This window comes from Mustela nigripes, chromosome 5, assembly GCF_022355385.1.
Source record: "Mustela nigripes isolate SB6536 chromosome 5, MUSNIG.SB6536, whole genome shotgun sequence".
NCBI classification, from domain to species: domain Eukaryota; kingdom Metazoa; phylum Chordata; class Mammalia; order Carnivora; family Mustelidae; genus Mustela; species Mustela nigripes.
The window spans coordinates 31,806,159-31,818,893 of record NC_081561.1 but is presented as its reverse complement, the minus strand read 5'-3'; the positions used below and the strand labels follow the sequence as shown (position 1 = coordinate 31,818,893).

Sequence of the window (12,735 nt, the reverse complement as noted above, 5' to 3'; positions counted from 1 at the left end):
ACTAGAAACGAAAGCCACCCTACAAGAAGTGCTCAGAGAGGTATAAACAAAAAATAGGTCTCGAGTGCTTACTCTTCCATGTTGTTTAGAGTTTGTACAAATATGCCTTTCTTCTTTTTAACTGTCCACGTGACTTCTATGACTTTCAGGTGCTACTCGTGAGCAGTAGTCGCCATCCAGACCGATGGATTGTCCCTGGGGGAGGCATGGAGCCCGAGGAGGAGCCAAGCGTGGCAGCAGTCCGTGAAGTCTGTGAGGAGGTATGCACAGAGATAAAAGGGCATGGCAGGACCTTGTAATCATGAATCTGTCATGTCTGTGTAGTTCTTTAATTCATCACCACTCACTGAGTAAACATACTTATGATCACAGAAAGAAGGCATTTAACAGTTACCATGTGCTTCCTTGATTAAAGGGCCGATCAGGTTGGGACATGGTAATGTTTATCAGGCACTCTGTGCAGGGAGAGGGCTCTAGTGGTGACTGTATCTGATATATCAGACAGTGTTTTGTGATTTCCCATGGAGCTCTTTCAGCATTGCCTCTGTTACCTGTGGCGGAAGATCAAGAACAAATAGTTCATCAGCCCTAAGAAATGAGAGAGACAGGCAGTATTGATGTAAATGGCTCATTCCCATTAATGAGGAGGAGGAAGAGGCCATTGTTCCCCTCTGTTTCCTGGGTCCAGGGCACAGAACAGTGGCTGAAGCAGGAGTTCTGTTGGCCGGAAGCTGTGATAAATAGTGCCATTAGAGAGAGAATAGTATCTTCTTTGTTATTTAGCCTCACAATATTCGGCATGTAGGTACTGAGTTCCTGGGCCTTGCCCAGTATATCTTACTAGATCTTCTGGAAGAAGTACTCAGAAGAGGCAAAGTCTTCATTCCCTTACTTCAAGGGCTTATGGTTTGATTAGGGAAACCAAGAAATAGATGGCAGTTCAAAACCAGGAGGAAGGAGTAACATTCCCCCATAACCCCCTGTGGTGATGCTCTGCTTACTTGATTTCACAGAAAATTCCTAACCTTGTGGTGTATGTGTTCTCACCCCATTGACTTGCCCTCACCACATGGCTAGTGCTTTTCTTTGTTCCAAAGGGAATTTAAAACTGATTCCAAGGAGATATAAAATAGGCCTATGAACAAGTCTAAATCCTTCATTTCTTTTGGGTTCAGCCCTTGCTGAAGTCCCCTGACACTAATCTTACCCTTGGAGTACTTAAGGAATTCTTCCCTTGCTCTGAACTCCTGCAGACTTGTGTTGGCTCGCACTCCTATCATTTTATCATATATCTGGCATCCATAACTAGGGTATGATCTCTGAGAGCAAAAAGTATGTGTTGTAGTTGGAACCCTCCCTGTGTGTTCCCATTACACAGCTAGGTGGACAGCAGTAATTGGTACATGCTTCTGTGACAGGTGGGGCAATGGATGGAACAGGGAAAGCACTGAAGAGATAGATAGCCCAGGTGGAAATGACCCAAGCACAGGGAGCGATAGGTATGGTCAGAGAGGATGCACGAGGCATTCTCACGGTAGCCAGAACTGGTTTCCTTCTTTCTCACCAGACCTGGGATAACAGGGCTGCCCAGGGGTGGGGCGCCCTGGAGGGGCTGATGTGATTCTGTGCTCTGCCTTCCTAGGCCTGAGGGCACCAGAATCTTTGCCTGCTCCTTTCTGGAGGATCTCAGAGGCTGGACTATTCCAGTTATGTGTGGCAGGGCCCATTGATGGACCTAAGCTACGTAACTTGAGTTCAAATCCAGTTGACGCTTATAAGATCTAAGGCTCCTAAAGCCATGTTTAAAAGAGCTTCCACCGCAGTTGTAGATTCAGAAAGGTGGTCAGAAGACCTGAAATAGAGTGATGGTTCTAGAACAAAGAGAAAGGGCAACGTTACAGAGACTGTGCAAAACTTGCTCCTTGGTTTTAGGAGTTTGGGGCAGATCTGACAGCTCTACCTTTGCGGAGCACGTACGGATTTGGCGCCTATCTCAGGAGAGCTCCAGTCATTTGCCATTACTGTTGTTGGATTCTGAGTATTACGGTTGAGTCAACCGTGTTTATAACGTGTAGCAAAGATGGAAGGAACTAGGTGACTGGAGTAGAAATGCAGCGAGGGGCAGGAAAGGGTATAGGGCGCCCTGTTCACTTTGTTCCTGGAAATGCCATGCGGCCCTTCAGTCGGTGAGAGGGAAGCTGCAGTGGGAGTAGGGCCAAGGGGAGTCTGAGGATCCTGTCCTCAGATGTTCAGGATCCCCCTTCGCTCCTGTTCACATGGGGTCCTTGTCTTGAAATGAAACCCTGCTCAACTCTGAGGAAGTCAGAGGACAGTCATATCACACTCTGTACTTTATTCCAGCATTATTGAAAGGATAAATGTCTGTGAGCTGCTTGCAACTTCAGAATATGGTACTGAATAAATCAGATGTTTGCACAGACAATAAAAATTAGTGAAATGTCATTACAGAAACATTCCAGGGGCTTCTATCAAAATAAAATAGAAGTGAAGGTTTTTCCGATCCCACATCCATCAGCAGAGTACAAGACTTGGTATCAGAGAGGATGATGTACAGATAAATACATATATGATATATGTATAAAAAATACACACACACACACACACACACACACACAAATATATATATATTTTTAGTTGCCCTTGAAGGATAGCTTTTGTAAGTAGAAATCACTATTCAGGAGTTTATTTAGGTTTCAAAATGTTATGACTTCTGTAAAGTACACATTCAGAAACTTAATTTTCTTCATAATGCTTACAGCTCTGATTGCTTTGTATATAAACATCAGAGATTTTACTAGTGTCTTTTGGGTAATACTAGAACAGTTAGTTGAAGAGCTTCAGATGTTTCAAATTGGATTCATACAGCTCATACCAAAAAGAAGTGCTTTCTAAAGAACTTCAGTTGTCTGACTTAAAAAATAAAAATCTGATGAAGCTCTTCAACAAAATGTCCTGTAAATCTCCTCTATTAAACCCATGGGCTCCTGGCTGGCTCAGTCAGTGGTGCATGCAACTCTCCATCTCGGGGTTTTGAGTTCAAGCCCCACATTGGGTGTAGAGATTACTTAAGTAAATAAATACTTAAGAAAACCAACTCACAAATGAGGTAAGTCTTAGATTCTTTATTCTCATAATATATGTAAAATTACTAAGATTTTCAACTTAAAAACACAAGGCAGAAAGAAATTATTCAATTATATTTTCAAAACTGAGGTTCTGATCTAATAGGCCAAGTTTTGGGGGGTTTTTTGGTGTTTGGTTTTTGTTTTTCAGTAATTTCCTTGCACAACGTGGGACTCAGAACTCATGACCTTGAGATCAAGAGTCGCATGCTCTCCTGACTGAGCCAGCCAGGCGCCCGGGCCAAATTCTTTTACACATTACAAAATCATAAAATAGGTCTGGTCTCCTTCTTAACAGAGAAATATCTTACGATTTTGATTCTCTTAAACATTTCTATATTTCATTCTAAATATTTCCAGGATTGAAAAATACTTACCCACCAAAGAAACCAGGCCCTTCCTGTTAAGTGAGGCCAAGACTCTTGGATGGCCTGTTTGGAAATGCTGATCTAGTCCACTGTCGCTCTGTCAAGACCCTGTAACTTCACAAGGCTGGTGGTCGTAGAGTCCACAATAGACGGGAGTGTGTACTTAGCGAACATTGCTCAGTGTCTGGCACACCTGGCTAACTTTGTCCTTCAACCTGAAGGTCCTTCCTCCATCAAGTCTTTGATAGAGCACTCACTGCTCTTCCTTGGTATCTCCCTCGTGGTCTGTACTTCTGGCATCGTGGTTGTACTGTAATGATACTGCTTGTTTAACTGTCTTTTGTGCTAGGCTTTACATTCTGTGTAGCCAGATACCATCCTTTTCTGCTCACTGTTGAATCCCCATTGCTTAACATGTAGCAAGCACTTAACAAAATAAATATTTCAGTTATCGACGAGATGAATAGGGCAGCCCCAGAAATCTGAGGTAGGCCCTTTTGGGTTGGCAGGAGTAAACATACCTATAGGTTTCTTGGTTAGAGGAGGAAGAATATGACAGTGTTGCAGCATTTGTCCGACCAGGCCATGCAGGACTGGAAACTTGGGGCACAGGGGCACAGGTAGGCCCTGCTCAAAGTGGCTAGAACCGCAGCAGGAATGCATTGTGGCTCATGGAGCCTCATCACTGCGCCTGGGGCCCAGCCCCTGTCTTCCACAGTGAATGAGCTGCCTCTCCAATCTCTTCTCAGCCTCTTGGCTTCTGCTCACCACTTTCTGCATTTTCCCCTCTGAGTGTGGCACTCACCTGTCTGCGCCTCTCCGTTCAGCTTTCCCAGCAGAGATGACCTGACCTACGCAGCTACCAGGCAACATCATCAGCTCCTGGCCATTTTGAGGACGTTTGCCTTCACTTTGCTTCAGTTGCTGATTCCTTATTTCTCTTGATGTGCTCAGAGCATCGAACACAGGTGTTGTACAAGTATGGCAGCTCACACTGCAGACACCTGCAGCAGCTTTACTGCAAGGACCCTGTGTATGCAGGAAAAAAATATTAACACGGGAAGATGTTTGTTACTGCGTTCCTAAGTGGTCAAAGCATACTATGAAACTATTTATAATATAAAACCATTTAGCGGAAAAGAAATATGTGTGTCTATTTGTGTAGGAAAAAGTAACACTGCTTGCACAACTACTATTTGCCAGGCTTTGTTCTAAGCATTTTGCAGATGTCACCTCATTTAATCCTCTCCAGACCCTAGGAGATAGTGGAACTGTTACTGTCTGTATTTTACTGGGCAAGAAAAAAACAGATTCTGTGAGATTAAGTCATTTGTCCAAACAAACTTGCCCAACCAAAGATGAATCCAGAACATCTCATCTCAGCACCCACACATCTCTAAATGCTGTGCTCCTTGAAAGAACATCTACCAGAATGTTCGGGGTGGTTATCTTTGGGTTAGTTCAGAGATGATCAGGTTTTCTGCATTGAACATATATTTATTTTATTACTAGAAAAATGTTCTGTGTAAACATGAATGGAGTGAAATTATTAAGTAGTCTGTCATGGCCTTGTCGGGCCAAGATACCATTAAACTCAATCTGTTCGGCAGCTTTGTTTAACCCGGCTTAAGAATTTCAGCATATTGGGTGAATTTCAGAAACAGATTAATCTGTAGCACTTGAAACATTGGCAGTCACATTTCATGGGCTAAAATATTCCCTTTTGGAAACTGGCCTCATGATTTTTAGCTGCTTATGGTCAGAATCCTCTTATAGTGACCCCTCGGAGATTGAGAGGGCTGACACTCCCTCAGGAGCCTTGGTGACAGTGCATCTCCAGCCTCCGGCAGCAAAGGCTGGTGTGAGCAAGCCATGTGATACCTTTGTTACCAAAAAGAAAAGCACCTCTTTGTGTAGTTTTCAGAGCTGTTCTTTCTTGCTAATTCAATAGGAAAGGTAAAACTGTTAGCCGACAGGGAAAGAGAGAGAAACTGGATCCGAGATCGTTCTGTCTTCTGTTCATTTGTTTTATTCCCCATTCTCACCTCGGGAGAACCCAGAGTGTTATCACCAAGATAAAGAACATGTGAAAACAGAATCGAGAGGAAAAATATGTGCATACCTTCCACTGTATCGTCTTCAAGGATGACAAAGATGGGTGCCTTTTGAGAAGTGTAGTCAGTGATGACATTTGAAAATATGTGGCCAGATGCCAGTTCCTTTTATCTACTGCTTCATGTTCGGACAAGGCCTGTATCCACAGAGCCATTTCCCGCACACCAACTGTAAAGGAGCTGTAGGCAGCCTCATCATGAATCTGTGGCATAGGCATAGCTTAAAAAAAAAAAGCGTAGGTTTTCTGACTTCCTCACTTGTGTCATAATATCACACTTTCCTGCTACTCCTCGGGCTCTTCACCACCTGCTGCTTTGCCATATAAACTCAGCAGCATAGAAATTTCTTCCTTTTAATGAGGTCTTCTGATAATTCCCTGTATTTCTTGCTGCCCTGTTTCAAGTTTTTAGTACACTGTCCGAAAAAGTAAAAATGTCACAGCATGTTTGACTTACTTCACCTTCATTTAGGAGAGTTTGTTTTGAACAGCTAGGTGCCTTAATATAATACCAAGGGTCATGGTTGCCTCAAGGGTCTAGAGGGGCTTTGTCTTAAGGCTTTGCCTTACTGATCTTACACCATCCAATCGAGAATTTCTTGTGAGCCTTCTTGAGATCATGGAAGATGCTGTCGTGAACTATATCTTTAAAATCTATATCTTCTTCTTCTTCTTCTTCTTCTTTTTTTTTTTTTTTTTGAAGAGAGCAAGCACGGGTGCACAATAAGGGCTTGGGCAGGGCAGAGGGAGAAAGAGAATCTTAAGCAGGCTCCACATTTAACACAGAGCCTGACTCAGGGTTCAGTCTTGCCCCTGAGATCGTGACCTGAGCCACCCAGCACCCCATAAAAATCCGTATCTTCTTGGGGCACCTGGGTGACTCAGTTGCTGAAGTATCTGACTTTGGTCAGGTTATGACCTCGGGGTCCTGGGATCAACCCCTGCATTGGGCTGCCTGCTCAGTGGGGAGTCTGCTTCTCCCTCTCCCCCGGTCCCTCTTCCCTGCTCCTTCTCTCTTTCTCTCAAATAAATAAATAAAGTCTTTATTTTTTTGATAAAGACTTTACTTATTTGACAGAGAGAGAGAGAGATCACAAGTAGGCAGAGAGGCAGGCAGAGTGGGGGGGGGGGGAAGCAGGCTCCCTGCTGAGCAGAGAGCCCAGCACAGGGCTTGACCCTAGGATCCTGAGATCATGACCTGAGCTAAAGGCAGAGAGGCCCCACCCACTGAGCCACCCAGGCAGCCCATAAGTAAATAAAATCTTTTTTAAAAAATCTATATCTTCTTATCCTAGTTCTTGTACTGTGTGTTCCCTGTCTCCACCAAAACAAAAAAAAAAGTTTGTACGCTCTAATATATATGTGTCCTGGCGACTAGAAAGCTCCATATGGAGCCTCAGAACTGCCTCTAACAGAGAAGCAGTATTTCATGGCTCTTGTTATATACAAGCAGAACATTCAAAAAGCCTGTAACTAGTCGGAAATAAATTAAGATACTGTTTTGTCACCCTTTCTTTTTAGGTCATCAGTGTTTGACTCTGTTTGGGGAGGAGAAATACAGGAAGGTTGTGTGTGACTATGTTGTATTTTCATCTTTATTTTTTGGCCTCAGCCTGAACTGTTGTGAGTGGAAGGTGGGGATAGGGTATCATATAATTTATTAGGGAAATAACATGGTTCTTTTTAAATGCCAGGCTTTTAATCACAAAATATTTATAAGAATGTGTTAAGAATATTTTCAGTCAGTTTAACAAGATAGGTAGAAGGTGGGTAAATGATGGACCGGGGGGTCCTCCAGCTCATAAGCTGGTAGGGAAGGCTCTGGTTGGAGGCATCTCCTCCTCAGGCCCAGCCATGAATTGTCGTGTGGCAGTCAAGACCCAGTATGGTTCCGATGTTTCAAGAGAATCTTTTTTTTTTTAAGATTTTATTTATTTATTTGACAGAGAGATCACAAGTAAGCAGAGGCAGGCATAGAGAGAGAGGAGGAAGCAGGCTCCCCACCAAGCAGAGAGCCTGATGCAGGGCTTAATCCCAGGACCCTGAGATCATGACCTGAGCTGAAGGCGAGGCTTAACCCACTGAGCCACCCAGGTGCCCTCAAGAGAATCTTGAAAGCTAGATTCTCGTGTGAGAGCTCCTAGTCTTTTAATATAGGCAACTAATTTTTTTTGAAGATTTTATTTATTTATTTCAGAGAGCTAATGAGAGAGAGAGCACAAGGCCAGGGAGCAGGCAGAGGGAGAGGGAGAAGCAGGCATTCCCGTACAGGGCTTATCCCAGGACCCTGAGATCACACAACCAGAGCTGAAGGCAAATGTTTAACTGAGTAAACCACCCAGGCATCCATAATTATTATTTTTTTTTTTTTAAGACAGAGAGAAGTGCACAGGAGGTGGGAAGTGTGGGAAGGGGAGAGGGAGGGGGAGAGAGAGAATCTTAAGGAGCCCAAAGAGGGCCTGGATCTCCCTGGCCCTGAGATGATGACCTGAGCCAAAATCAAGAGTTGGAGGCTTAGCTGACTGAGCCCCAGATACTGCCTAGGCAGCTAATTTTTTAAAAGTTTCCAAAACCCTAAGCAAAATAATATTTAAGTCATTTGCATAATGAATTAAAACAACAGTAGTAATACTGAAAAGTCCATAATGAAAAATAGCCAGGGTTGCTGGGTGGTTCATTCGATTGAGCATCTTACTCTTGGTTTTTCTGCTCAGATCATGATCTCAGGGTCGTGGAACTGATCTCCACATCAGGCTCTGTGCTCAGCATGGAGCCTGGTGGAGAGTCTTTCTCTCTCTAAAATAAAGATAAATCTTAAAAAAAAAAGTTTAAGGAAAAAAACCCCACAAAACATATGTTCTTAATGGAGTAAATGAGCTGTGTTGCAGATTTTTACTTTATTTTCAACTGTAAAGTGATAAGCTCCAGCCTCTTTGAAGAAGACAGTTGTTTTTTTTTTTTTTGTTTTGTTTTGTTTTGTTTCAGTCTCCTAAATGATAAGTAAAAGCAAATAAAGGTTTTTAATTTTGGCAGTATTTCACTCTTTAATGGAAATGTCAAAATGGGAAAATATATCCAGATGTAAATTACTATAAATCAAGAGAAACCGTAAGTCAACCTAATTTGTTGAAAAGTAGGTTTCTTTTAAATACTGTTATCTAAATTTCCAGGATTTAATTTTTAAGAAATTTAAAATTACCTTAATATGAGTTATTAATAGTGTACATTTATGGCTATGTGCCCCATAGATTTATCTTAAAAATGAGCATAAAAATAGGCAAAGAATTTTTCTGTATGTTTGAACTTTTTTGAAATAAAAAGTTCATCAGAAAATAGCCATAAGCTTATTATGTGCCAGCTATATTTAGATCTTGAGGAAGAAACTATGAAGTACAATGATATGTTGGATTCCACTTTCCTTAAGACAGATTGTGTTTTTGTTAAGTACTACCGAGTCTTTATTTTTACTTGGGGAAGAAGATATTTTTAGCTCTTTTGTCACAGCATTATAGAATGCAAGAATCATCATGTCTCTAAAACTCTTATTCTGATAATTAATTCCTTTTAAAGATTTTTTTTTTTTTAGGTAGGGGACAGAGAGAAAGGGAGGGAGGGAATCCTAGGCAGGCTCATACCCAGCACAGAGCCTGATCCTGAGATCATGACCTGAGCTAAAATCAAGAGTTGGATGCTCAACCAGCTGAGCCACCTAGGGTGCCCCCTTTGAAGAATTTAATAGGAAATGTGGTTCAGTGGTGAAAACTTTCAGGAAAATTTTGTTTACTTAATATGGACCTACATTTGTGTGTGGAAGCATCTTTATTCTGACCTCCAAAGGAAGCATATATACAAAAAGTCAGTAAAAGAAGAGCTTTTCCTTAGAAGAAAAAATTTCGAATATAAGAAATGAACAGAGAAAGCACGCCATGTTTTAGTTTGGAAACCTGTGTGAGGCTGTTTCATGTTAGAGGACAGAATGAATCCTGTAGATCGCTGGCAAAGGCCTTCAAGTAATTCCGTATTGAGTCTCCTGTTTCTGGCAGCTGAGAATTTGGAAAGGGCCTTTCCTCTCAGTTACAGTTCAAGGATGAAAGGAGACCTTGGCATAGACACCACCTCCCGCAAAGGGCCTGGCTGAGGCGCCTTGTGCTAATCCTCGCGCTCAGCTTTTGCTTTGCGCTCACGTGGCCGAGAGTGTAATTCAACTCTGGCCCTAGAGCCCGGAGGCCTCTCTCTTCTTTCAGAGGAGGGCACCTCCCCGCTGTTACGAAATGGGAAATGGCTCCTCCTGGGTTACTTCCCTGATTACTTCTAGAGTCAACCTTAAAATGATTGACAGTTATTAGTGACTATCATTTTGGCTTTTGAAAAAACACTGAGGGGTGCCTGGGTGGCTCAGTGGGTTAAAGCCTCTGCCTTCAGCTCAGGTCATGATCCCAGGGTCCTGGAATCAAGCCCTGCATCGGGCTCTCTGCTTAGCAGGGAGCCTGCTTTCTTCTCTCTTTCTCTCTGCCTGCTGCTCTGCCTAATTGTGACCTCTCTCTCTCTATCAAATAAGTTTTAAAAATCTTTAAAAAAAAAAAACAACAAAAAAACACTGAGTGGATACTCTCAGCTTTATGAAAAGTGGTATTCAAAATGGTACTACATATTCATGTTAGTGAGCATTTTAAATATATAGGTGCTTTAGACTATGAATTTCCATTAGAGTAGTCTGTAAAATTTTTAAACTTAAAAATAGAAACAGTATAACCTGAGCAGGCCGTAGGGCACCTGCCTGACTTAGTCGGTAGAGCATGCGGCTCTTGATCTCAAGGTGGTGAGTTTGAGCCCCATATTGGGTACAGAGATTACTGAACAGTGCTCTTAATCTAAGGCTTTTGTGTGTTCCTTGTAGCATTTAGTGAGGTTGTTAGCATAGCCAGTCTGATTAAATGGTGACGACTATAGCTCACCATTTTTCTGATTATAAAAACAATTCCTGTTCCTAGCAGAATGAAAATCCAGAAAGCACAAAGAAGACAGTATATTACCATAATTCCATAGCTGGCTATATTTCCTCAATGTTTTATTCAGATTTTTCAAACATTTAAGAAAAAAATTTAAATACTAAAACACTGTATACCTTCTTCTAGATATATCTGTTGACTTTTTGCTTTATCTCTATACACACTTTTTTGTTGTTGTTCTGCCATTGAAAAGAAGTCATACATATTATGACATACCACTTCTTAATTCTGTTCTTTAGCTTCAGCATACCTCTTTTTAGAATAAAGCCAGGTCCCTACATTACCACATACCATTGTCACACCTAAGAAAATTCGTAATTCCATAATGTCTGTCTCCCTCTACCCTAAAAAAAAATAGTCCAGGGCAGTTGTCTAATAGAATATCTCAGGTTCTGGTTTTGCTTGATTTTTTATTCTTGGTGTCCTTTAAATTGCTTTCTTACCCTCTGTATTTCTAGCAACTTCATTTAGAGCAGTGCTGTCCAGTAGAACTTTTCTGAAATTACGTATGTGTCCTGATCAGTGTAGTAGCCCCTAGCTAGCCATATATGGCTACTTAAATGAATTCAAATTAAAAAGTTTTAAAATTTTATTTATTTATTTTAGAGAGAGCAAGGGGGAGAGAGCAGGAGCGCAGGACCAGGGAAGGGGCTTAGGGAAAGGGAGAAGCAGGCTCTCTGCTCAGCAGGGAGCCCAATGTAGAGCTTGATCCCAAGACCCTGGGATCATGACCTCAGTCCAAGGCAGACATTTAATCAACTGAGCCACCCAGGCGCCCTAAAATCAGAAGTTTTAAATTCATTTTCTCAGTTATGCTAGCACATTTCAGGTGCTCCTTGGTGGCATGTGGATAATGGCCATTGTATTAAACAGCACTGGGCTAGAGGCTTGATTACATTTAGGATAGGCCTTTTTTTTTTTTTGGTTAGGTCACTGCACAGGTGATGCTACATGCTTCCTATTAGTTCGTATCAGGAGACACATAATGTCAGATTGCCTGGCCATTAGTGATAAAATGTTTGCTCAGACAGATTTCTCCATTGTAACAGGGCATGTCTGCCAATGAGGCAGAATTGCTAAGTAATCTATTGGGTAATGCTTCTGCACTGTATGACTATCCTTTCAGTTAGTAGTTTTAGAATCTTCTGATGATCCTAACCAAATAGATCCTTACAGTAGAAACTAATAGTACAATGATTCTAATTTTCCTTAATTAATTGAAATTCTTCTCTGAAGGAAAGCTTTTTTCCTCATTCTCCTTCCATGCTCCCCACCTTCCCATTTTTTTATTTCCTGTCTTATTTTATTTTATTTTTTATTTTTAAAGAGGGATCCACACTGCGTGGAACTTGAACTCCTTATTCTGAGATCAAGACCTGAGCTGAGATCAAGAGTTGGACACTTAACCAACTGAGCCACCCCAGTGCCCCTTTTCTTCTTACTTTAAATACCCCTCTGGGCTCATGGACCTTAATTTTTTTTTTTTATTGTTTTATGATCAGTTGCAATCTTCCTTCTCTTTGCTTTTATTGTCTCATATTTGGTCACTATGTACCCTTTGAAGCAGCCTTCCTATGTACTTTTGAGTCCTTCCTTGCTCTAAATGCAGTAAAATTATTCCCAAGCTCAGCTTGAATTTTCCTGTCCCAGACCTATTGTCAACTATTTCTCCAGAGAGTTTGCTTTGAGTGGAGGATTATTTTGAAACCAGAATTGGGGCTTGGTGTGCTTACTGATAACTCAGATGTCATGAACTCCCAGGCCCTTTCAGTAGACGGTAATAGAAAGCATATTAAAAAAGAAGAATCATGATTTCATGTTAATATTTCCACTTCAAATTTAACATTACAAGGTGGTTTTCCCCTTTTATATATTTTCTCTTAACATAAGACTAAAGGTTTTTAATAACCTTAAAAAGGTTTTAATAATATTCTCATATTGTTACAGGTTTCTAATAACATTATTTGGTTTTTCATATTATAAGATAATATGAATCTGTGTGCATCATTGATACTTTAAGGAGAAGTATTAGGAATCTGACAATGTGTTCTAATCTACTTAATATGAACCTGGCAGTTTTAGGGAGGGCTACCTAATCTTAG

General features: G+C 41.4%; 1 protein-coding gene across 1 annotated transcript in view; it reads left to right on the top strand.

The window, feature by feature from the left end:
- Positions 1-12,735, top strand: part of NUDT3 (nudix hydrolase 3) — a 119,840-nt gene that overhangs the window by 63,027 nt on the left and 44,078 nt on the right. Inside the window, exon 2 of the mRNA XM_059400054.1 lies at positions 150-260. Coding sequence (XP_059256037.1) covers positions 150-260 — 111 coding nt within the window. The remainder of the gene's footprint in view (positions 1-149; positions 261-12,735) is intronic.